This window comes from Manacus candei, unplaced genomic scaffold (assembly GCF_025592945.1).
Source record: "Manacus candei isolate 608988 ecotype Guabito, Panama unplaced genomic scaffold, ASM2559294v1 h1tg000049l, whole genome shotgun sequence".
NCBI classification, from domain to species: Eukaryota; Metazoa; Chordata; class Aves; order Passeriformes; family Pipridae; genus Manacus; species Manacus candei.
Genome location: NW_026138097.1, coordinates 533717 through 560661, shown reverse-complemented (window position 1 = coordinate 560661; position 26945 = coordinate 533717). Strand labels below are relative to the sequence as shown.

General features: G+C 42.5%; 1 protein-coding gene across 3 annotated transcripts in view; it reads right to left on the bottom strand.

Annotated features, from left to right (window-relative positions):
• LOC127476479 (cytochrome c oxidase assembly factor 1 homolog) overlaps nucleotides 1–26945 on the bottom strand; it is a 52918-nt gene that overhangs the window by 7852 nt on the left and 18121 nt on the right. For 2 of the 3 annotated variants that reach the window (XM_051799443.1, XM_051799445.1), the window contains exon 2: nucleotides 88–190. In XM_051799443.1, the coding sequence (XP_051655403.1) occupies nucleotides 88–190 (103 nt within the window). Of the gene's footprint in view, nucleotides 1–87; nucleotides 191–16424; nucleotides 16628–26945 lie in introns of all 3 variants that reach the window. The other variant, XM_051799444.1, reaches the window with a different exon arrangement.

The following is a 26945-nucleotide window of genomic DNA, read 5'->3' as shown; positions in this document are numbered from 1 at the left end:
TCTTGCATGCTGCTATTTTCCCTGCTACACAAAAGCCAATGAAAGGGGCAGAGGAGAAATAAGGTTGCTAACAGCAGCAAGACTTACTTTGCATAAGATTATACATCACGATGCATCCCCCGCCACTGAACAGTCCCATGAAAACAGCCATTTGCTGCAGTTTTTTCAGAGAAGCTGGCATTTTTCCTCCCTGAAAAGAAAAAGGGAAGACATTTGTTGTAAAAGAAGAAAGCCAAAGGGTTACTTCTCCCCCTCCTCCTCTTTCCTAAAAGCCCTTTCCAACCAGGCCTGAATGAAAGTGCAGTCCACAGGCATTGGGCTCTTGCTTGCTGGGGCCCCACCGCTGGCCCAGAAGGAAGGGTAGTGAGAACAGAGCATACTGGGAACCCAGCTGGGTTGAATGTTTTTATTCAACTTCTTTTAGTGATGCCACCACTTCACTAATTGCTGAGAAGAAAATGACCTCCCTGGTGTGGCTGGGGGCCAGTGCGGTGGCATTGTCGTGGGGGCTGCCGGTGCCCGTGTGCTCGTTCGCACACTGTGAGCATTCAGGCTCCGGGGGCCAGATTTCTCTCTCGAGTAAACTCCTCTAAAGTAAACACGCTTGCGGCAGGGATGGATTTGGCCTGGAGTCTTAAGGGACAGAGCCAAGCCAGCGCTGTGCCAGCAAAGATAATGGAGCCAGGGTGTGCGTATTCTGTTGTGTCATTTTTTTTCCCAAGCCATGGATAAACAGGAAGGCTCTTGCAAGCTATTTTTCTTCCTTCCTGCACCCCCTAGCCCAAACTTGCCCTGTTAATGAGTCACAATTTTGGCATTTGAATGTATGACCCAGCAGAATAAGAAACACCTCTGAGAAAGTCAACCTACTAAACATTTCCACAGTTTGAGTAAGAGGGGGACTGTGTGGCCTGAAGAGCCTGAGCTAATGTTCCTGCCCACAGCAGGTTAGTAGGATTCAAGCTGAGTCGTCAGTGGGGGAGTAGCATGTTGCTTCAGGCTGTGGCAGGATGGGACTTGAACAAGCATCTGAGTATCAGCTTATGCTCTTGATACTCTTGCAGCTGGGATGGGAAAGAGGAATGGTTTTGACAACAATTAAAAAAACACATTAGCAAAAAGCTGCTCTTTTCAAAGAGGCATGTAGACATACAAATAATTGAGGTAACTGTTTGGGATTTCTAATCCCAAACACTTGTCACATGATGGTGTGACTAAACATTACACTCAGCAAGAGCTGGTTAATAAACCAAGGCCCAAACCAGCTACAGAAATGTGACCTGGGCAAGGCCGTTTTGAGTCCTGCTGTGAAAACCACCTCTAGCATCCCTCAGGTATGTGTTAGTCAGATATTGTTCAGTTGACAACCACAGTTTAGAGAGGGTGGAGAGGCAAATGTCAGGACTTCTTCCCATCGTGGCTGGGTCAGGGTGACATTGGCAGCCTCCCTCTGCTCATGACTCTGCTGACATGCCCATATGCTGCCTCTTGCATGCTCTAGCCTGAGGAAAACTGAGTGCAACTCATGTATAAATTTCATCTACTGCTCTGTTGGCACTAGCATTTAATTGTAAAGCATGCTATTCCTCCAGTGGATGCTTTCCTTATTAACTAGTTCCCTTGATTTTAAAGAATTCTTTATATTTAGGTTTACTGTTTAATTTACTTCAAATTTGTGGATCACTAGTAGTGATAGAAATGTCTATTTTATGTCCCAAAATGCCCAAATTATGCCATTGGTACAGTCCTCTTCCTCCTGATTCGTTTCTCTGATGAGTTTTCTTCATTGCTTCCCCTGAGGAACTTGAGGGGCATGAGAAGTTGCAGCAGAGGAAATACAAGTGTGGTTTTACAGGGAAACAGAGGTAGCCATTTCACAAGGATAGTGAGAGCTTTCTGCTTGCATGCTTGTGTTTGCAACTTTCCTTAAATCCATGTAAAATCTGATTAATAACTAAGTTTCTTGTAAGATTCATCTGGCCAAGAGGAGGATCTGACACTAACACCACATAACAGGGATGGGAAGAAAAACCATGGTAAATCTGGAGGGAGGATCAGATATAACAGGTTGTGACCTGTGGCATTTGTTTTTGCCCCTTCCAAAGTTGTGGCTAGGCAAAATTTGCTTTCTGTGATGAAATTCAGGGTAATTGAATGCAAATGTCTGGGGGTGGGGGTACTGCTGGCAGTTTGCTGAGTAAGAGAGGGAAGACGTGGAGCTCTTGCACCAGTGAGGAGGTTCTGACTGAGGCTCAGAGGACCTGACTAGCAAACAACGGAAATCAGAGGCTCTGTAACTCGCTGTCAGTGGGTTTGAGGTTTGTTAGGTCTCACGCTCTGCTTGCACCCAAACAAGGGAGATGGATGGAATAGGAAGAGCTTTGTGCTGACCAGTCACATGCTCACACAGAATCTCATCACCACCACTGTCATGCTGAGACAGTGACATTTGGTGAGGGAGTTTGGCTGCTGAGAAATGGTGATCCCATTAAGCACTGCTGCCCCTGATGTGCTGTCCCTGCTTGCGGATGTCGTCTGTTGCTGGTCCTGGTGAGGCAGAAGTGTGGAGGGCTGAGGTGTGCCCAAGGTCCTCTTTACGGTATGTAGCTGGTTGTAGTTGGCTTCCTGCCAAACCCCACTGACTACAGCTGAAAAACCTCCCAGAAGAATGAGAAAAAAAATGGAATAGCAAAAGCTATATAAAATATATATATTTTATGTATATCACAGATATACAATTAAGGTACTATGTACATACGAATACAGGAACCCCAAATCGCTCCCAAAAGGGAAAGAGGGGAAGGGAAAAGGGGAAAAAAAGGGACAAAAAGGGATAAAAAGGGACAAAAACATAACAGTTGTGCACAACCAAAAAACCCGGTAACCAACAAGATAAAGAACTAGCAAAATCTTACCACTTCCCTTGACAAAAGCAGGACAGCCAGATGCAGCCCAGCACTCTCCCCTCATGCGTGATAGACAACAGCAGTCGCTGCAGGCCTCAGCTCCAGAAAAGCAAGGCCGACACAGGGACCTACCATTCCCAAACCTCACTGGAAGAAGAGAGAGAGGTCTCTCTGACCAGCTTATTTATACCTCAGGTTACGTAAAGGAATAGCATGGAATACTTCCTTGGTCACTTTCCTAGTTCCTTCCTGGTTACAAGCTGGTCTCCAGGAAGGCCTAGACTGAAACTATCACATGGTAACAGGGAGAACATCTCCATTGCTTGCTTTAGGTCACAGTGGGAAGCCCACGGGCTGGACCACCCCATCCCCTGGCTTGACCTTGATGCTCTCCTCTCACTTGCTTCTCAATTGTTTTCCCAAGCCAGTCCTATGGCAGCACATTGTGGGAAGAGGTTCAGAGCTCGGTGTTTAACAAGCCTCTCAAGACTTTGCAAACCCAAGGACAGAAGTGTCCTTGGAGCCCAGTGCATCACTCACAGGAGGGCTGCTGCTTCCCTTCCCTGCCATCCTGGTCCCTGGTGGAATGGATGCTTGGATACTACATCTTCTGGCACACAGCTGCTGATGACTTCTGAATGGTGACACTGGAGAAACTAATGGTATCAGCTTGTGGAAGACCAAAACGTAGTAAGGATCTGTTGTATGCAAGAACTCATCACTAGGATTTCTGTCCTATGGCCAACTGTGTTTGCTGCTCCAATCTGCTGAAGTGCCGTGGAGGTGGCTCACTAGGGAAGGGAAGCAGAGGTGTGCCTAGAGGCATGCTTCCTGTCCTGAGCATTTCTGAAAATTGCTTACAGCCTGCAAAGTGTAGAGGCTCTCAAAGGGAAGGATCAAAGCCCCTCCACTTCATTTGCCACAAAGGCAGTAACTGTAAGAATGCATTTGGAAGAATCTTACAGATATAGGGGCAATTGCCTCCTAAGGAGGGAAGTTCATGTTGCTATCTGTGTGATCTCCCCTCAGAAACTGTTATACCACTAAAAAAGTATGCAAGTCAATTGGTGGAAAAACAGATTTCTTCACAGCCGGTAATTAAAAAGGCACAGTTTCCAAGCTACGCTGTTCTGCAGACATCTTTTCCTCCACCTCATATGCAGTGGTAAGAAAGATTAAGTGGAGATTAGCACATACAAAAATCAAGAGAAGAGACACTAAATCACTGTAAGTAGTGTTCTCAAAAAATAACTAGTAAAGAGCAGAGCATTAAAGTAATGGTAATGTTTGCTTTGTGTCTTGAAAATAGCAAGATATGGAGGAGAAGGTAGTATTCAGGATTGACTTTGAAGCTGAGTGGGACTCAGGCAGTTAATGAGACTTAACAAACCCAGAGAGGTAGAAGACTCCCAGGGTCACATGTGAAATGGTGGGTTACTGTAACAATAAAGTCTGTTTCTAATTAGACTTTGTTTTCTCCACAGAGGATCTTCTAAAAATAGGCTGGCCTTAAGAGAGTCTCCCTTATTTTTCACAAATTTGAATTTTCTGTCTCATCTCTGAAATTCGTTTGGCAGAGGTTGGTCTCAGGCACCTCCATCAAAGGCGGGTAATAGTGAAGCAAGGGCATTTTCACCAAGACTCAAACATTAATTTTATTTTCCTCAGAACTGAGCAAGGGAGCTGGGACTGCAGGTTCTATAGGGAAGGCATTTTCTCCTCCTTCTCCTACTCCTGATATCACCAAGCTCCCCCAGCATCTCCAGATTCTGGGTCATATCACAGATCAAACAGTAAACAATAATATTGCTCTGAAATAAGAGAGAAGTAACTTGATCCATGCAAACTCAGTGTGATTGCTAGCTAACTCGATCTGGGCTAGTGCCTACCCAGCTCATCAATACAATATAATGAGAGGCCACTAAGGCAAGCATCTGAGAGCCTTTAAACCACCTTGAACCACTGTAGTCCTGAGGTATTGACATGACACACTAAATACATGTGGAAAAGACTACAATGAAATTAAAATTTATCAATAGACCTGAGCATCTAACTTCAAAGCTGGAACTGCTGCCTGACCCTTCTGCAATGAAACATCCCCTTGGGCTGGTGGGATTTGAATTGGCCCTAGGTCCAGCTTTTCTGCAAGCCACTGAGGAAGTCACAGAAGATGAAGGGAAAGTCAGGCAAACTACACAAGAGCACACACTTGTATTTCACATTCTTGCTTTCCTGCCTATCCATTGATCTTGTAAGATCCATAAGGCATTTGGGTGTATGCCAATTTCTAAACTAGTAACATGCCAGGACAACATTTTAGAGACAGCTTCTTGACACTCACTGACTACAAAATACCTTCACCAGTACTGTCACCAAAAACAGGACAGTACAGCAGAAGTGTTTTGACAGGATTTCAGCATATTATAGTCCCCTTTTTTCACAGAAATAGTCTCAACATACTATTTACCTATTTCTGAGAAGTAACAGCACAAATTTTGCCCCTTGCCAGCATGTTCAGAAACACCAAAGACCAAAGTCTTGTGTATGAACCGCTTTCACCAAAACCGTAGAAATTTGTAGGAAAGAAGTTTGCTCAATTCACAATCAAATCAAAAGTCAGAGCAATACTTTCCTTTTTTTTTTTCTCCACTATGCGATTCTTCTACAGATGCACTGAAAATGCATATTTTGGCATTTAGGAAGGTAAAAAACCTTTTCAACCAGCTTTGAAATGGTCCCTCCCAGGGTCTCCTAGTGGATCAGTTCCCAGAAATGTTTAACTTACCTAGTGTAAACGCATTGAAAGGACAACTCTACATATGAGAAACACTGTTTCTTGGCTTGCCAGTAGTCCAAAATTTATTTTCTGCCTTTGCTGCTGGCTAATTAACAAGGAAAGTGAAAGCAGTCAATAAAGTGATTAAGGACTCCAAACAGCCACCTTACTCTTGTAGCTGTATCACTTGTCCTGGGGCACATGCTACAATGCAGGTGGCCTTCTCAGCCAGTACAAAGCCTATATGGTGCCTTCAGATATCTTAGTTTTATTTCCCTTTTTTCCTCTCTTGGGCACTCTTATTTTCATGTTTCTGTTCTATTTGAAAATAGCATTTCTATTCCACTATCACAGACTACTTCCCTTTGTGCTCTTAAGCTACATGGTCTCATCTGGTGGGCTCACCTGTACTGCATTTCTTTTCTTCCTATCCACCCACTTTCACCCCTCTATGTGCCCTCTTACCCTGCAGACTATTGCAACACCACCCCAGTGCTGAGCAGAGAGAAGCAGTGGAGCCACCATTCCCATTGTCCAAGGAGCCTTCTCCTACTGTCCCTCAGTTTCTCTCTGTGAAAATGGAGCCTGTCTTCCTAACCGTAGGTTACAAAGGCAGGTGCCAAAATTCTTTATTGGTTTTCTCTAAGTTGGAAAGATGCTACAGACTAGATTGTTCAGTCTTTTTGAAGGCCACGTCCATGTGCAAGCCAGATCAACAATCTGCTCCAGATCACCCTCCAAGACATCTAGAGCTGTCTGTACTTTGTACTGAAATACAAGGGATATCGCAGAAACAAGGCACGACTAGGGCGTGTTACTAGAGAACCAGGATAATTATAGCTACAGTGTGACCCATTTTTGCTGTTATTGGAGGATGGCATTATAGGTTAATGCCTCATAATCTGTCATTAGCATCCCTAATTGTATGTTTCTGTAATTGGACACCATGGAGGGGGGAAGAAGGTGTGAATGTTCACCTTTTGTGTTTTAGAGGTGAACTGCAAAGGATTTAAGAGTAAGAATTCATAAGTAGGGTAAATGAAAAAGTTGCACCCAAGGTGCATGAAGAAAAGATCACTGGTGTTTATGGTTTTAACAGTGAGGGGTTTACCTGGAAAAGCTCTGGGACAGCTTCTTGGCTTCCTTGCCGCTGGGAGTGAGGTCATGGGTGCTGCAATCCAAGGTTCAAAAGAAATGCTCTGTGCTGTACCTGCTCTCCCCACAGCAAGCGGCACAGCCCAGCTTCCAAATGGGCATGTTAAAATAAAAGAATCACATAATAAACAGCAGATATAGTCCTTTGACTGTCTCGTGCTGCCAGGATGAGATGGAATAGCCCTCTGTGCTTAGCAGAAAGGGACTGTAAAGCCAGGGACAATTTTGTAGTGTGGTGTGTGTTTTCTGTATATAGTTTCCTAGAATAGGTTCACTGAACCTTCAAGGTAAGGGAGCAATGAAGAGTACAAAATGATTTCTCATGGAAAGATCAAAGAGTTTGCAATGCTTTCTATGAAGTAGTAACTACTTAGCTTTCTTGGCAGTTTGTGGGCATTTATCTCTGTCCAATATATTCACTATGCCAAAGACACCGACAGAATCTCAAAGCAAAACCCAATGACCAATCTTGCTTTAGGTCAACTTACTAAATCCTGAGATATGGGAAAAAATCAAGAAACACAAGGAGTATGTGATAACCTTCTTGGCTAACAGGTCACATTTTACCTTGCAAAGAGAAAAGCAAATGGTCACAAAAGCTCATAGAAGTACTGCAGATGTCACGGGGTTAGGAACTCTATGTGGCTATGTTAAAAGTTAATACCAACCTGGAAGTTCACAATCTCCAATCCTGATAAGGCTTGTGCTTGTCTGTAGCCTTGCTAACTTCAATAATGTGAGCCACATGCATGCATTAAATAGGCATGCAGTAGATGGTGACCTAACGGAACCGAACGCCAGGGGAGGCAGTCATAGGGAAAAAAACGCTCAAAGCAGGAACATAGTGTAAATCATAAGATGCTTGCTCCCTTGTAATGTGTCTGCTTCCAGAAATGAGGGGATAAAAGATGTGATTTGCTCTGCTGTGATCAGCATAGAGCCTGATTTACAAAGCTTTTAAAATATCAGCAGAGTTGGAGAGGTTTGCAGCCCTATGGCCAAAACCCTTGCTGATCTAATGCATTTTATTATATAATATTATAGCAGTACATATTTCTGGCATTTCACAAACACACTGCTCTTATTCATAACTTCCTATTGAGAACCAAAACTAAAAAAAAATGCTATCTTAATTCCCCTCAGATCCTCAGATGTCGTAAGTTTATTTCAAGTGCCCATCTTTACACCCTACCTGAAGGGCACCTCCTTCAAAAAAGAAGGATCCTACCCTTCCTCTGAAAGTCAAGTCCCTTTTAAATATATCAGATCAACACTTAAAACCTAAGGCTTTGAGGAAAACTAATTACTTTCAAACATCTTGGACATCCGGATCATTTACAGAAGTTGGTCCTTGCCCATATGAGCAGAACTGGTTCAGCTAAATCTGTTAACACAAATTAGGATCTGGGGAAAAACTAACCTCAAAGACTCGTGACTTTTTAATAAGCATTGAGGACCAAAAACAGCACAAGACCAACAGGGATTCTGACCTAGAAATATTCTATTCTCAGAAAGACAAAAAGGGGGAAAAAAGTTATTATGGGAACCATCAAAAATAAATGAAAGAAAAGAAGTTCTCATAGTACTTGAAGGTTTCTGTTCAGACAGATCCAGCTTGTTAACTTGAGCACAGAGCTGCACAAGATGGAGGGTGCAAAAGGGCAAAGGAAGTGATGGAACCTGTCACCACTGCACATGCAGCATCTCGAGTCAGACCTTTGATTTGATCTGGGCAGTAGCTACTGATTTATCCATCCACCCTTGGAAAAAGGAAAGGATATGCTGGACACTCACAAGTCAGTTGAATGTGAATCAGATTCCCTTCCAAAAATGAGTCAAGAGGAATTTCAGAGAACAGCTGACCACAATCCATATTTTCCTCCTCAGAATATGTGTGGGAAAAGATCTGAGGAAAAAATATCTCTCTGTTTAATACTTTAAATGTTACTCACTAAATCTTTGGTCCTTCAACAGTTTCTGTTAGGGAATGCAGGATCTTTTTTTTCATTGTGCAAAGCTGTTGCAGAAAAACATGGAACAACTTCACAGGAAGTCTGTGACAGGTCAGACACTTGGTTCCAAGAGACTTGGGCTGTGTCCCTGCCCATGAACCATGCCTTCTTTTAGGCTAAAACATGCCAGCCTAGACAGATTCAGCACAATTCCAGGGCTGTTTCCTACAACAAACCTACCTTTAGGGATATGGGGACAAGCTTTGCCTATGGAGCTACAGCATAGGGCTTTGTCCAACAAGGAGGTGTGACAGTGCAAGAGCTGGGCAAAAGCACGAATCACACCTTTGCATACTGTTGATGGGTGAGATTTTTCAAAACGTTGTGTGTTTTGTGTATGCTCAACAGGCAATACCTTCACAGGATCATTGTTTTCTAAAACTGTTGGGATCTTTGAAAATTCAGCATCTGCTTTGCGGCATTTTCAAGATACATCCTCACTAGCAGCTTTCAAACAGGGCTGTTAACAACATTCCTTATTGCTACTGTAATCTTCAAATACTCGTTTGTGGGGTTTGTTGATCAAACGCTAGATTACCGAGGGCTCAGTACAATGAAATTTGACAAATGTGGCACACATGAGACACATAGGTGTGCTGTGATCCATTAGAAAAGGAAACAGGACCAGTTAGCGGGGAATGAGGGCTGCTAATGATGCTGGTAGGGATCTGTGCCCACAGATTTCTTAAATTGAAGGCTGAAGAGGAAATACTTTGCCTTTGACCACAACACAAACATTTTTCTGTTTATGTTTTGTTTTCCCATCACACACTACTCAGCTTTCTCTTAGTGGGAATTAGGAAGAGCGATGAAGAGATACAATCACTCTTATACAGTGTTACTCCCAGGAACCTCCACTTAGATAGAAAAAGCCCCTACTTGGCCTTACTTTCAATTTACCCCTGACTTTTGCAGTTCATATGATGCCAGCACAAGCAAAGCAGAAGACGGTGCTCCCAGGTTTCACAAGCAGCTTAGGGACTGATTCACTGTATCATTGTGGCTAAAACCATAAACTTTGGGTGTCTCAATTCACACATGTAAAAATAGGTGACTAAACACTTCCTAGTTCCTACTTTGGTGGAAGATACCAACATTTAATGGCTGCAAAGGGCTCTGACAGTCTAAGATTTAATTTTACTTAGGTATGAAATTGCCCATGTGCAGGACACACATGTTAAGAAGCACAACAATGTGTTCCAGACAAAAAAAATGTTTTGCAGTCTGGCACAGGGCGTGTTGTAGGACCAGCAGAATAATTATAGCAGCTGCAGTTGGCACTTATTAGAAAATTAAAGAAGCTGTTAACAGGTCATTAATAATCTGTGACTACCTAACTTAATAGTATTCTTCAGTCAACAGGCATGAAGGTGAGGGGGTGGAGGAAACAGTCACACCTTTTCTAAGTCACTGTAGAACACCGATACCCTTATTTTTCATCACTTTGTAATCTGCTTGTTTACTTCCCTCCTGGTGTCTCTTCCCACTGGCTCTTCTCTCACTGCTAACTCTCACACCGAAGGACCGCAAGACTCATGGCCAGGGAAGCCAGCAGCAGCACCTGCAACAGCAAGTCCCACGGGAAAGCCAGCCCTCTCTGCAGTGTCTCAGCCTGGTAGCTGCCTCCCTGCTGTTCAGAGTTGCCTCTAAACACCTTTCCTGAGTCTGTGCTGCTACTTTTAAAGACTGTTTTGTCTGTAAGGCATCCCGGTCCATTTACAACACACTAGGATTTTTTCTCTTGTGTTTTGCTCCTTGCCTTCTGCGTGTAAGCAGATGGCTGGAGGAGGAGGAAAAAGCAACTTGTTTCCCTGCTTCTTCAGACAAACACATGCTCTTCAGAGCAGACAGATGCCTTAAAGTCAGATCCAGGACATCAATTCATCTTTTAGGTTCAGCTGCAGCGTATAAAGCATTTGCTGGCTCTGGTCTAATGCTTTTTGACATTGTCAGGCCCCCTTCAGTGAACTACTGCCTTGTAACCAACTTGACAGCAAGTATTGTTCTACATTTATTAATACCATACATGTTATCTTCAAGCTGACACGTTCCAAGGCCAGGCATCAGCTGTGCTCAGCCCTGGCTTCAAAAAAAATATTCAGACAACAGCACAGACCTCCTGCTGCTAATAAGTAAATAAATAAATAAAAACATGCCTTCACCATGCTGCTGCCACACAGTTTTACCCTTTCAATCTCAATTTTGCAGTAATTTTTATTTTACTTGTGGTTGTAAAAATCTGAAGTACCCACTTTCTTGCACCCTCCTCTTTTTGGCTTCTTTAGGAAAGGAGTTCTGGTTTTTTTTCCCCGAGTCTTCTTTCTCTCCTTTCTCTCTCTTTTGTATGCCAACCTAAATTCAAGAAACTTGAATCTACATAAAAGTTAATTAACTTCAGGAACTGTTTTTCCCCTCCTCTCCTTTTATTTTATTTTTTTTTAACTGTAGTCACTATAATTTTCTATTATTTTAAAAATGTTCAGCTTAATGAGTTATGTTTACTTAGTCAATAAGCTGATGATGCCCATGACAGGACCAGAAGTGTTTGGTTAGCAGCAGGGAAGGGAAAAAAATCAATAACTCCAAGCATTTGGCAGCTTTGTGGGCAGGAAATCATTTGTATTCTCTGGTTTAAATCAATGACCTTCTTTTCTTTGCTGTTCCAACAGGAAATTATAAACTCTGTGAACACTATTTGCATAGTGCCTTCTGCAATACACTTGTATATGCCTGGGCAAAACAATATGTTAACCCCAGCAGTGCTTCTCTGAGGTCCCTGTTAGAGAAACACAAGCACTTTAGCACAGAGCTTTTCAGCAGGCACTTGTATTTACTAGAAGAGGAGACAGACTAGAAAAGATGTGAAAAGAGCTCCTTCTCCACTTCCAACAGCACCACCAAGAGATGAAGGCATTATTATTTAATAACAGGGTTGCCTACTGCAGAGTATGAAAAAATGCCTTCTTTATAACTTGGCAAGATTTTGTATTTTCAGTATGACAGAAACTTGCTACTTCTACATTAAAGCTGCATTTGCACTTTTGTATCTTGCCCTAATGTGCCAGGTACAATTTGAAAGTGTTATATTTTTGCTTAAACTCATCATTACAGAGTTCTTGTTTTTGAAAGTTTCAGCCTCCTCTGTCCCATCCTTTTGCAAAATTCACTTAAGAAAAAGAAATTGCCACAATATCTTGCCATGTTTATGGGAAGCTGTTCCAGGGAGGTGACATTCTGAGAAAAGGCAGTGTTGAACTTGGCACTGAATTTGCCTTCTAACATTTTCTGCTGCCCTGCACCACTTTAAATCCAGATCAGCTATTTTTTTTAGCATGTAGGAGAGCTGGCATTCAAGAAGACAAGCAAGTCACAGGAGACAGAGGGAGGTATGTGACACCTTTTTCTATATTTCCCCCAGTGTGATCACAGTGCAGCCCCAAAGTCTGGGATTCCTGTCTATGGCCAGAGCTAAGTGTTGCAGGCACCAGCAACTGGCACTGTAAAACCCCTGGATGTACCTATTTTCATTCTGTGCAGGAGAATGATACAGTAAATCAGTATGGAAAACATGATGATAACCCCAGAAACTACCAAGGCCTCAGTGTAGTCTTCACTAGAATCAAATGTCATAAAATTCAGGCATCCAGATTTCTCTGCTTTGCTTTTTCACATGACAAGTCCTTTCAGAGTAGTTCTCAGCATCCCTCCTGTGCTCCCAGTGCCGCTGGCACAAAGATGTAGTAATCAGTTGATACTTGAAGTATATTTATTAATTATGTCACAGTTCTCCCTCTCTGAAACAAAAAGGAGAGGAATGATTCTCTGAGTGATTGAAGTGGAAGTAACACGTGATTCTTGAGCTCCTCCCTTGTTTCTATTAATCTGCCAGATGGAAAGTTGCCTATCCTGACCCCACAAGCATTTCACTCCTTCCCACAGCAAACTTTAAGTGCTTGTTGGGGTCCCTTCCAGAGCTCCTGGCTGCTGGAGCACCCTTTGCATTTCTAAAATTTGCAGTTCCTGATTGAAGGGAGCCACCGAGTAAATGAGTTGTATCACTTTCTCCCTGACAAGAGACTAAAGTAGCATCACAGTATCATACAAAGGCTGAGGCTGTGACCTCTCTGGAGGTCACTTTTTCCAAATTTGGTTGCCTACAGGTGGTTGTCCGGCTTTTGAGTATCTCCAAGGATGGAGACTCCACAACCTCCCTGGGCAACCTGTGCCAGCAATTAGTCAACCTCACAGTGAAAAAACCTTTCCTGATATTCAGACTGCCTTTCCTGTGTTTCAGTTTGTGCTCATGGCCTCTGGTTCCATCACTGGGCACTGATGGAAAGAGCCCGGGTCCCTCTTCTTTACATTCTCCCTTCACATACATTGATGAGATGCCATCTGAGCCTTTTCTACTCTGAATAGTTCCAGAAAACAGGGATAAATCAAAGGATGAATTGGGTAGCTATTGCTCAGTTGACTTTCTTCTACTGAAAGGATCAAAAGCAAATGTCCCTTTCTTTCCCTGTTGCTTTCCTACTTTCCTCCCTTCCCCATCCATACACCTTCTATATGTCATGCTGTCACCTTTTTTCCATAGAATACCACGTACCTGGAATCTTTCTATATCCCAACAAGAAATGTTTAATTTGGAAAGGCGTGCAAATAGAATAGCTCATGCGAGAAATATGAACTGGTTTAGTTAGTTTTAGGCTTTGGACTGATTTATGAGTGATTTATGGTTCCATATGAATAAAACATAATCAGAAACTGTGGAGTGATAGTGCTGTATGTACCAAGAGGAGAGCTGCTCCTGTTACACAGGAGAACATATAGGCCGCAATCTAATTATTTTGAGGTTGTGAAAGGTGTGCTAAGTGACTAATTCATTTCACTAATATATGACAAGCCACTTTCATAATGGAAAAAATTACTTTCCGAGATAATTTGTTTTTAACAACTTATCATAGCTGTTACCCTTCTAAGGGTGTATATTTTCCATTATGCAGAAAACTGGTATGGAATAAAAATGCTGATAGACTAAAACCCTTCATTTAGCTTCAAAACAGAAGTTGTTTGGTTTTTTATAATGTATAAGCTGTGGTCTTCGAGATATTGCTCAGAAGACAACCATGTGTTTTATGTGGCCTCTGTTTGCAAAAAAGAAAATATACTTCTTTCTGGGGAAAATAAACTAGATCACACTGCAGGAAAAGAAGATTTATGCCACAAAGTTCAAGATTACTCAAATGGAAATTCAGCTCCAGATTTTCCTGTTGTCTCTGTTCTTGCATTCCACTTAAATGTACTGTTGTATTCATACTGAATTGAATGGGATTTGGTGTAGAGGTAAAAAGCAAGACTCTTCTGAGTTTAATACCAGGTAATGACTTTGCTGACTTCAATAGCCAAAGTGACAGTGTTCAGATGCATATTTAACATCTGTTAAATGAACCATTTGGAATAAAATGCACTATTCACTGCCCTTACAATTCTCTCTGTAAATGCATTGTGAAACACCTTGTGGTATTTTTTTTAATCTTTATAAAATTAGTAATGAGGACCCACAGTTCCCAAACATTACTCTCCTCATGTGATGCTTCTTCAGTGTAAATCCAGTCCCATTTCCAAGATGGCAGAGTTGTCTGACAGAGCTAAAACTTACCAGCTCTGTTCTTCTGCCCAAGTCTGGCACAGATGGGCAGATCCTTTCGTGTTCTGGATATTCAGATCCATTAGACACACCCTTAATTGTCTTATTTGTTCTTCTCCATTTATGTTGGCCATCACTTTCTAACAGGCCATTCTCCTCCACCCAAGATAAGCAGCTAGTCAAGCAAATGGTTGAAAAGGCTTGAAAGTACCTATAGGCATGGGATTTTCCCCTGGGCATGTTTTGTCTGGGATTTTTTATGATGTAAAGGTCTTATTGGTAAAAAGAACTGGCCCTACAAGGTCTGGATACCTTGCTGAGAGGGGAATACTAGTTAGCATGCATAATATCCAGTACTGGTGGAGAAAGTAAAAAGAAATCAACTAATCATTTTTAACTTATGCAACAAGCTGCACTCCTCTGACTGTGTTTTTTTTTTTTTCAAATCTGCTTGCTAACTATGATGCACTATGTGCCATTTGTGCTTTAGGGGATTAGGAGTCTAAACCAGTTTCCTGGTGAAAGCAAGAACTTTCTCGTTAAACGTTAGAGGCAAGGTTTTAATTAGTCACAAGGTTCTGGCAGAGAGTTAAGTCCTTCCTTCGATAACCAGCAGTTACAGATGCAGCAAATGTTAATAACCTAATAGGAAGCAAACTAGGCAGGCATACGTTACATCATCCAGAAAATGGATTTCAAGTAGCTTTTTGAGGGACTGATCACACTTTAAACCAAAAAAGTTGTTTATTTTTAATATGGAGATTTGGACCGTTTGCAGCACCTAAAGCTACAGTCCCATCATGTCCCATTTCTCTCAGATCTAGTGTTTAATATGCTCCCCGCTGCACAATTTGAAGTTAAAAATGCCACCTGGTTTAGGGGTGGAGAGGGGAAGAAATTGAAACAGAAACAGCAAACATTCTCAGACTTTTAGCAGCTATACCTAGATGTCAAAAGAACAAACATAAGAAATCATGAGAGATTTCAATAGCTTTGATTCTGATATGAGCTTTTCAAGCCACAAATGGACTTCTTTAAGGAAACAACAGTATGTATGGGGGTTGTGTGGGAATGGAAAAGGGCTTCCTATGTGAGTGTGACACCAGAGAGGATTTAGTGGGAATGGCAAAGGAGCAAAGTTTTATCAAATGCCAGCCTAAAGGCCCAGGAGCCTGATTTTCATCTCCATGCAAAAAGAGAGCAGCCTGCTACACAGCTCCTCCTCCACCATCACTGGAGCCACCAAGGACTTAGATGGGGGAAACTCTCTGAAACAAAGCCTAGCAAATCACAAGGAAACCCCAAATTGAGGGGTTTGAAAGGTTACTGTATCTTTGGGGATACAGTAACTTTAAGGGATGCTTTAGGAATACTGTATCTCAGAGAGATTTTTTGAAAGGTTACTGTCTCATTAGGTATATAGTAACCTTTCTGAAGACTGTATCTTTAGGGATAGAGAGTTGTTACTTTGACGTCTTTCTGATCTTCGGTTTTAACCAAGTAAAACAAAAAGGTCGACTGCTACTTTATTCTCTTAAATAACTAGTCAGTTTAGATATCTTCTTCAGTTTAGGAAGTAAACAGAAGTTGCACTAAGAAATCTTGAGCTTTTGTCATGGCCAAGAAACAAGACTCTTTTTGGCAGTGGGTAGGGCTTTTCCAGTGGACCCACTGCAGTTTTCCAGCCTCCGCACTCCTGTAACTTAGGAAGTTCTTGAAATGCAACCCAACATCAGTACAGCACCAGGGTGTACTAACGAGACCTCATTTACTGTAGTTTTAGTACAACAGGGAGAGATTGCCAGTGTCCTCTACAAAACATTGTGCTCTAGTGATTTTTCCCCTGGCTTTGTTTCAGACAGTTGTATGATAGGTTGATAACTACATTTTAAACTCAGTCATGCAATGTATGCAGGTTTCTGACTTACCCTATTCAAACTGAAGCTCAATATCTATGGCTTGATTTTCAGGCAGCTGAGGAAGCAGGGAATGTTACTTGTCCTGTAAAGCACTCAGCATAACAACTGGCTTTTTGGTGCCACTCCTCTAAAACTGCAGTTGAAGATCACTATCACTAGGTAGTCCCAAACCAGCTAAGAAGCTCCCTTGACAGGTCTTATCCAGACTCCCCCTAGACAAAAGAGAAAATGCAGAGGAGTGGGTATGTATCAGAGACAGAGGAAGAATATTCAAACATTCCCAAGAATTCAACATGGTCACTCAATATTCCACTCCAAGACAACATCTAGCACTGTCGGTCCTACTGCCTGAGTTTTCCATGTAACCAATTTACAGTAAAGAGAGAAGTTTGCACATGATATTTTGACATGACAACAGTGCTATCAAAAACATTAGGGATCTCCTGCAGCTTTCTCCAGTCTTACTCACAAAAACCTTATGAAAATAACCACACACTCTTTAGCATGAAATCATTCCTGCCATGCTAACGGTATTTGTAAAAAGGAGGTAACAGACCACGTATGTCAGCCTTGTAACTAAATATAATTTTCATAATAGACATTCCTTCTGTACAGTTCTTCCTCTGTTCGTAATGTTGAATCAATTTGCAATAGTCCATGTGCTGGGACTTTTTGTTTGCCAGTTTATCCAATCTTTATGAACTAGGCTACCTGTAAATGGCACTTCTAATGGCACTTTGTGTTTATCAGTCTCTGCACATGCAGTATTTTGCTCTACATGTACCAAGACAAACAAAGTAGAGGAGCTAGTGCTTTTAAAGATGAAGCATTTCAGGCTGCAAGCAACCCTCAAGCTTTGTGAAAAGTGGAATAAGAACACCTGATATCCTCCAGATTTGGGTCTTTTGGAGTCTCCAAGGCTGACAGAGACCACAGTTCCCTGCAGCTTCTCCCCTGCAGAGAATATCCAGAAGTCCTTTGGTATCCAGCCACCTGCTGCCACAAAAGTCTAACATCTTCAATTGCTCAAAGACCCTGCATGTCTCTGTCAGGTCTGTTATAACAGGGAGGGAGACTCCCAAACTGTGTATACACAGATGTGGATATGTGTACAACACACCTGCTGAGTATGGTCCTTTATGAAGGAAACCAAGCTGAAATATGTGCAAGTCAGCCAATACAAAGTCAGTCAATTTTCAAGACAGCTGCTAAAAAGCTTATTAAATGTTTGCTAAACTCTAAGAATCAGACTGAATGCTTGCTACATAACTGCATACCATGGCATCCCAACAGCAGCCTCTTGAGTACTCCCATCGTGTGGGAGTTAATGGTACAGTATCTCATGAACAGTCCCAACAGAAATGAGAGTTTCATCCACTGGTCACTCAGCCTTAATTAAAAGGACACTTTTCAATTAAACTTCAATGACATCTTTTGAAAAGAAGTTTTACACCTACTATATTCTTTTGGACAAAACAATCTGCTTAGCTGTATTCCCAGATGTACATTTTGTTTCTCCCAGCTTGCTGGGATCCACAGCTATTTAGAAAGAAAGTTAGTTATGTCAACTGCTAGGATTTTCTACAGTACTTATTACATCAGCTTTCCTGAGAAACTTGTCTGAGCAGATCCCCTTTCTTGCTTTCTCCTTTCATAATGTCCTTCACATTCCTCTTTCAATATTTGTTGTTCTCTCTGTGGAAGCTCAGTTGCTGGCATTTTAAGGAAAGGTTACACAGCAAAAGGGTTACTAATAGAGTTTTTTCTCCCTATCCCATGCTCCTGGAGAGAAACTGTAGTATGTGGCACCTCTAAAGAAAGGTTTTCCTTCAGGAAAACTTACAGCATTCACTGCCAGTTTCAGAATGAGAAAAGAAATTTGGAGCATAAATGACCTTGGCCACTCTCATTCTAAAATTGAAGAAGTAAGGAGGAGAAAGAGCAAAAGATAAAACAAAACAAAGAGAGTAAATTGTGCTGTGGTGCAAGTAGAAAGCCAGATCCCTAAATTTTACCCTCATCCCTGATACTTGGGTGACTGTGCCTCTGATCAATTTGCTCCTGTGTGTCTGCTTGCTTCTTGTTGAGCCCTGGTCCTTAGGAAATGGCCTTGGAAGTCAGCAGTCATATGTCTCTCAAAATGTCCTCTAGATAAAAATGTACCATATGAAGTGTGGTCCACAGACAGCTGACAGTGCTGGACCTGCCCAATTCAGGTCCAAAGCCTTCAAAGTAGGCAAGATAAGAACAAAGGATGTTAAGTCTGGACAGGATTCGAATAAGCTGGAAATGGAGCATAGAAAAAAAATGATAAACATTTCCCACCTCACGTGTATAAACTTGGGTGGCTTAATACACCTGCTCACCAGTGCAAACACGTGCACACACATGTGAGGTGGCGTGTGAGATGGCTGCTTGCTGTTTATTTATGCCGGATCTTGTACAGTCCCTCATTGCAGCACAGCAGTGTGTGCAGGACACAGTCTGCTGTAGGGCTTCAGCTCAAAAGCATGGTAAGGACACTTATTCTGACTACTGCTAAGTAGCTGAATGTGAAGCTGGGAAGTATCTTTTATTCAAATGCAGCTCCTTCTTCTAAACACAGGGGCTCCCACATGACCTTCTTGAGTAGTTTGAGTTTTTCTATACAAACAATGGAGAAGGAAATCTAATTTCCAGCCTAGGATAGGAAACACAGCTCAGTGAACACTGTTAGCAAGGGCAAGCATATTATCTCTGCCTGTTTGAGGGCCTACTGAGTTGAACAAAATCTTTTCATTAGCTGTAGTAGTCTTTATTACACTCCATTTGAATGATTTGTTTAGGATTAAACTTTTATTGAAAAACACACTGCTCTTAATCCCAAGGAATTTTCTTTTCCATGGGACTTGGTAATGCTTCATTCTAGCAAAATGCTGAATGATCTGTGTCATCTAGCATGAAGTGTAACCGAAGCATTCTATATCCTGCAGAAGTGCTTTCTGGACCTCTGTTTTTTAAGAGATCTGTAAAAATCAACAGAAAAAAACACAAACAAAATATTTTGAGTAGGCTTAAATTTGGTACAAATAGGCCCTCATCTTTACTGGATAACTTCTAAAGAAGTCATAAAAAACAAACAAATGAAACAATTCAAAATCACTGTGCTTCAACAGCAGAATCATCTAAAAATTAGCTTAATCCTTTTAGGATCAGGAATCTGGGCAGATAACTAAAGCAATGAATAATAAAATAGTCAAGCACTGGGTACCCAGTTAATGTATCAGCATCCTGATAAACAATGCTAAAAGAACAGGAAATTATTGAAGCAGAAGGCTTCATTTACTGTTCTGCTAGGATTACTGCTTAGGAAGTCACTAATTCACATTCATAATGAATACTAGAAGTGAGCACAGGCAGAAACTTGCCTGTTACCCAAATGAGTATGACTAGTGCTGAATGTGTCTTTTACTAATCTTTTTTACAGTCTTCTTCACTTCCAGAAAGGCAAGATTATTTGGGAGGTTCCATTTTCCCACTTAAATGCAGAATCAGACACAAGGAGTTCTTCCAGGAGCTCTTTAGGTTTTGGTTTCTTCTGAGCAGAAAGAACATCAAAGAGTAACAAAGCCCAAAGCACCTGCTACAACCTGCAGGTTAGCCAACCTGCTTGTTGGATTGGGAATTTTATTCTCTTTTTTGGAAGACAAAAAAGAAGGAGAAGGGGGGAGAAAAAGAAATAAAACTATCCAAAAGCAGTATTTTGTTCTTGTTCCAGTTGATCTGTTTAGGATTTTGTCAATGGCTTTTGCCAGACCATGAAATCCTTCTGTGTATGAAAAATAGCACCTCTCCCATGGTACAGTGTGACCCCCCTGCCCCTTTTGACAGAAATCACTCACAAGATCACAGGAGTGCTTTTCCACTTTTGCTTTCTTAGGAGCCCTGTGTAGGATGGGCTGCTGTCACAGGTAAATCCAGCTGGGTTAGTAACAGACTGGAAGATGTGGCTTCTACAGAGAAAGGCAGACCCAGGACAAACAAAATGACATGAAATAGAAAGGGAATTTATAACCACAATTTACCCTCCCCCTCTTCCATTTTTACCCCTTCCTCTCTTCCTGCTTCATCCCTTGTCTTCCTACCCTTTTGCAAAAATCAAAAATAGCACTGGTCATGTTACAGGTACAGACCATTTGTCAAAGATTTGTTTCCTCTCTCTCTGTGTGAGTTAATCATTCCCAGCAAGCTTTCTGGGGTGATGAGTCAGTAGCACAAAGAAATGACAGATTAAATGTGGTGTTTATTTTCCTCTGCTTTTTTTTAAGCATGGCTGTCTCCCCCATCTGCAAGCATAGAGGAAGGGGTAACCAAATGTACTGCAGCTGGGAGCTCTAAGGATAATGCCTCCAAAACCTGCAGCTTCCAGTAAAAGCCTTGTATTTTTTGTATTCTTTTTGCTGTTTACTCAGCAACACACTGTGTTAAAAGTTGCAACATTCATCTTTAAACATTAATTACCAAGGCATGATTACTTCAAAAATCCACTGCCTGAGGCCAGAGCCTAGGAAGTGGAAAATGTAATTTCAGAAAGCGATGAGAACAAATGCTGAGCCTTTTAATTGCAGGTTAGAACAAATGACTAACAGTAAAGCAAAACTCATTTTGGACGAATTTGTTGTTCTGCATGTCAAATCTAAAACTTAGCAGTGAGTTGCCTAGGGTTTGTTCTTTCCCCTTACTCTTTTTGTAAAAGACGGGGAAGCTGATGAATTTTTGAGAGGTTCAGGAAATACTTTTCTAAAAATTCAGCTGCAATTATTTAAAATAAAGAAAGAAAGACTAAATGATGCATACAAAGTCAGGCAAAAGTTGCAATCATTGTTGGACAATTACTGTGCTCTTTTGGACCTCCATTTTAGGATGAAGGCTGCAGTGATTCTCAGCATCTATCTCCTTCTCCCTCAGTTTTACTGAAATGTATCTAGAATTACCAACAGTATAACAATGGATTGAGCCTGCTTCATCATGTGTGGCAACACAAGATTACATATGCTGCTGTGACTCAATGTTACCCTATCGAGTGTCCCAGCCTGCTGCCAACAGAACCACTGCAATAGCAAAGGCATTTTCATCTCCACCCTTCTGGCCTTGCTGCTGGCAGAATAGGGACAGCCCTGCATGAGCTCTTTTGCAGGGCATCAAAGGCACTTCTTTTCACACAAATGTAGAGAATTTGTTCATTCCAGCCCCCACTGCCATACCTGGGAGCATACATCTGATGGGAGATCTGACTCACAGTCTGATGGACCTGAGGCTGGTTTCCTGTGTGACCATAGGAGAGACCATAAGAGCACAGTCTGTGATGGTCCTCAAGTTGTAGTTATGCACCAAATTCTGGAAGTCAAAGAGACTCCAAACTGCTTTTCTAATGGTGATGTTCATTGGCAAACTTCAGTTCTGCTTCTGGGTGCACTCAGCACTGCACTGAACAGCTTGGTGTCTGGCCTCCCTAGGATTGAGAGATGGCATGTCACTTCCCTACCAGAAGGGCCTGAACCACTAGGTATATCAAAAATCTGCCTAACCCCCCATGGTTCATCCAGAGAAGAAAAGACAAGAAGTTGGTGATGATAGTCCTTGTGTCCCACCTCCTCTCCCACTTGCTTTTAACAGTTCTGTACTGAAAGCTTTTCCCCTGTGACCTGGGAGATCTGGTTTCAACACGCTCTTGAGTACATTCTCTTGCTGAGTCAGTGTGTGCCCTTCTGTCTTCTGTTAAATGGGGAATAAAAGACTTTCTTTAACCCATGGCCATTCTCACCAGGCCTGTACTACAGACCCTTGCCCACAGGCCACTTTTGGCAGGATGGTTCATGACCACACTGTTAAGAGTTTGTTCCCTGCTGAGTGGGCTGGCTGCAGCCATGCTGCACAGCGCTCAGCTCACATCTCTTCTCATGACCCTGTAGCTAACAGTCATTATATTCGGCCCATGGGCTTGGTGGCTTTTTCCAGTTCAAAATACGGAGAGTACTAACAGGTAGATGCTGCAGGCCAGCTGAGCAGTGCTGTGTCAAACACATTATAATGCCAGAAAAAAAATTGTTGCGTTCTCTAGGAAAAGAATAGGTGAGCACAAATGATGCTATTGCCCAACTTTGAATAATGATGAAGCACTGTCCTTGCTGAAGGAAACACATTTTGCTGTCTTCCAAATCTATCCTATCTGTTTGGAGCAAATCCTGGAGTAGTTTACACAGTTGATGACACATTTCCCCTCGGGGATAACAACAGATTTGTTTCAGAAGGGTGCTCAGACACTGACGGGTGTCTGTCATACTGACATGGGTGGTATGAATGACCAGGACACCCATCCCTGGAGAAGAACAGCAGTGTACCAAGCTACTAGTACAGACACAGCATTTTTAAGTAATAGCTGTTCTACTTTGGCGCGGTCCATGAAGTTCAGGAGAGATATGTCAGACAAAGAGACAAAGCACCAAGCAGAACATCAAAACCAAGTGAAACAGTGCTGTACAGTAGTCCTCAGTTGGTGTGGTCAAGTAAGTAACATACATTTTCCACTATTCCTTTCTCTCACAATTTCAGATAACCAGGTGAGTGCTGCACTTGTAGGGTGACATCTGGAAGTGACCAGGAGAATACTGGCGCTTGCACTGTCTCCCAGTATCCCTTCCTTTCCCAGAAATCCAGTGACCAGTTTCACCTCTGTTTTATCATAGGTATGACCTGGAGACCGAGATGATTTTTCTGTGCCTCTGCCCTCTTGAATGTCACTACTGCTCTATGGAAACCCAGCTGCCACTATGTTTTCCTGACAGCCTCTAAGGTGATTGTCAAGGACAGAAAATATTAATTAAATTTTAATTAATAAATTGAATACTGTGGGGTTAATTATAGCTATTTATGGGGAGTGTATGGGATTTGAAGGGCTTACCTTCTGGTGTTTTTGCATAAAGTGTTGTCTCTTCCTCTAAGCTCTAATTAGCTGGCTTTTTTCTTTTTAATAGCCAGCCTTCAAATTACTGGTCAGTAGCTCCCATTTTGTTCCTCATCAGCAGTCCTCCAGCACAGTTGCTACAGAAGGGAAGCAGCCCTCTAGTTTGCCTTGCAGGGAGCAGGTGATAAAGAATTTATCAGAAGTGGTATTAACCAACAACATTAAAAAAAAAAAGAAGAAAAAAAAAAGCAACCAAGAGGCTGAGCCCCTAACTGTGTCTAGCAAGGGAACTATGTAAGAAACAAAGGACATGGCTAGAAATAAGAAGCAACATCTGAGGCTGCTGAAAGGTCAAAAATGTTCTCTCTGTATGCAGCCCTCTTGTCCAGCTGCATGTTCTGCCTTCCTGCATATGCACAATGCCAAGAGCCATCAACAGTAGATAAGCACCTGGGAAAAAGCAAGCTGTTCCAGTACAAAGTCAACTTCTCCTCTACTCCTTATTTTCAACCTACACATTTCCTCCTTAGTGGTAAAACCTTTTTAAAATTTAAATGGACTTAATTATCTGTATTGTAAAACCATTACTTCTAGTTACTTAGTGTATAGCTATAAAGGAAAAAGGGTCCTTTCAGGACACTGTTAAACTGAAGGCACATGGTAACACACTGTGCCCAGATACCAAGATTTTATTCAAGACAGCTTTTCAATTTCATGCCACAAGTTGAAAACTAATAGCGCCTAAGAACAAGCACAGAAAAGAGTTTTGGGAGTTTGGGGGTTATTTTGGATGTTGTTTTGCTGGGTTTTTTTTTCGCAAAAGTGACGAACAGGATCAGTAGGCAGACCACTGCTTTCCCTCAAGTATCTGCTCCTGCCTGTTAACTGTTCAGGACTGAACGGCGGCCACAGAGGGAACGGAGGGCAGCGGCTGGAAGATGAGGACTGGCACCGGCGCCACAGCTGGTAGCTGGCCCCGTGCCTGTCTTCTCCTTCCTACCACAGCAGTTGGCTCTGTGTGGTAGGCACAGGAGCCTGGTTTTGGCTCCTGCTGAGGTGAGATGGGGTGAAGAAAAGAGGGGGAAAATATGCTGTGTTTTCTTTTTGTAACCAAGAGCTGTAATGCTAGTAAGGGAAAACGGGGATAGACTGGCCAACATAGAGAGCAGGATATCTCCAAAATTTCATATGGATCTCTGTGGTTTCTGAGGTTGGAAAACCATTGCCTAAATTAAGAAAGCTATCTTCCATCATAAGAAAGGCAAACATAACAGCCAGAATTGCTCTTGCAGAAAAGCCTAACTTGTCTGACTCCTTAAGCATGCTTGAAAGTTTTATCTGCTCTCCTTTGCAGCAAAAGTTTCACTGCCCAGGGGTCCTCAGCTAAGGGCCCTCCAGCCCCAAGGTGTCTCCTCACCCCAGGCTTTGGCCGAAAGTCTCAGATCACAGTGCAAAAATCCTGCTCTAAGTCTACCTTCCACATTCATAGAGGTTTTCCCAAAACAGAGAAGATGAACCAGGGTCTCTTCTTCTAGTATTTGGAATTGTGACACCTGAGAAATGCTTGCCAGTAATAACTCAACTGCTTGCATCAATACATGCACATCCACTAACAGAGTGGCAGTGCCCACACAGCACCTGTCGCGAAACATCCTTTAAAAAAACCAATCCTGAATGGTGTCTTCAGACAGGCTTTTCTCCACTTCAGCAGCAAAACTAATCTTGTAATGAGGTGGCAAAGATCCTGCTGCTTAGAGCTTCTGCTGCTCCGAGGACTTAGCTGCTTATTCAAGTCCCAAGATCCCAATCACAGCAGTGATTATTGGTCACCCCCCACGCCAGTCACCCGTGGGCTCAGAGGCCTGGAGCCAGGCAATGAGAGCACAGGCTTGGTTACAGGCTTAAAGGGTTGAGAGCCTTTAAGGAGGCTGAGACCTCGGATTAGCGAGGGTGTTTCCAGCCGGGGCGGCGCTGCCCGCCTGGCTGGGCCCGGACAAGGGAAGAGCTGCAGGCAGGCTCGGGCTGCCGGTGCCACCTTCTGGACACACGCAAGCGTTATTCACCTTCCTCTCGGGATGGAAGAACACTAAGGAAAGTGGCTTCATTTCACTCTCCAGTCCTGCGTTTTTTGGTTTCTTCACCTTTTAATCCATCTCTATGTAGCACATGACCGACAGGGAGCAGCCCTGGTGGCGTGGCAGCAGCAGAACTCAAGGCAGCTTCACAGTGCATCACACCTTCTGAGGAAAAGTACATACCACAAACTAGGAAAAATGCTCTCCCTTTAGCATTTTGTCTTCTCCAAGCATTTCTGAGAAACAGACAAGTAGGTACAAAACAGTGGCACTACTTTGAGACATCTGTGCATTTTAGGGGTGAAAAGCAGGGGCATGCAAAAGCACCCTGGTTAACACCAGAGGCACCATCTCAGGGGCTCACAGAGTATTAATTTCAGCAAGGACTAGCCTGTGGAGAGGGGTCTGACTCTCTGGCCCATTAGCTTCAATGGCCATGTATGAGTGCAGACATCATGAAGTCTTGCCATATATGTCAACAGCAATTGTGTTCTCACAGGAAATTGTCCTCTTTAACATTCAAAACACAAGCTGTTGCATGTGGTTACACCACACACATTACTGAGAGCAAGGCTAAGGTTAGAGAGGCCACCTCATTCTGAAGAAATCCAAAATTATATCTCCTACAAACAGCAGCTGCAGTTCTTCCTATTTCTTACCGCTGCCTTCCAAGTGGCAAGCAGGATACATACACCTAACACAACCCTCAAAACTGGCTTGCAGAATAAGCTTGGGAACAACTTTTAGTGCAAAGAAGATGTCTCCAAGGAATGGTTTAAAAAGCACAATTAGGAATGGCAGACCAGAAAAAGCTGTGAGGTTGGAAAGAAATGTCTGAACTGGTAGAAAGCAAAGAGGAGCCAAAAGAAAGAGCTATGGGGACAGTCAGAAGGCAGGCAGCAATGAAAAGCTGCAGGCTGCAGAGAAGTGTGCTGCAGGGCTCCACACTGCAGACTTGTTCTTTTGCTAAGATGGAACTTAAGAAATACAGAGTTCAAAGCTGTCAAATGCTTCCAGCAGCTGCAAGCATGCAGCATCTAAAACAAAGGGTCTCAATTTAGTGGTAGCTTTTTTAGGGATTACCACAGCATGTGGCAACAGAGGCAATGGGTCATATAAAATGCACAGGTAATAAAATGTGGTCCACAATGGGAACTTAAATGATCTAAGTATTAGATGGGTGCTATTGCACTTCTATACTGTAAATGACACTTGTTTCCATTTCAGTGACCAGGTCTCAGCAGTGATGTTGAGTCAGGTTGAAGGACCCATAAGGCAAATGTACAGCAATGGTAAGGCAATATAGTTATTTCAGAAATATTTTTTTCATTGCATTTATTCTTAAATACACACAAAGCTATATGATAAATACCCACTGTGTGGCAATTAAAGCCACACTGCGGCTTTGATATTGCCATGTTGCTGTTATTCAACCCAGTTTCAGATGCTGACCCATCCAGGTTGCCCATTTTTACAGTTGGACTCCACTTGAGTTTCGTTGCTGCATAGCAG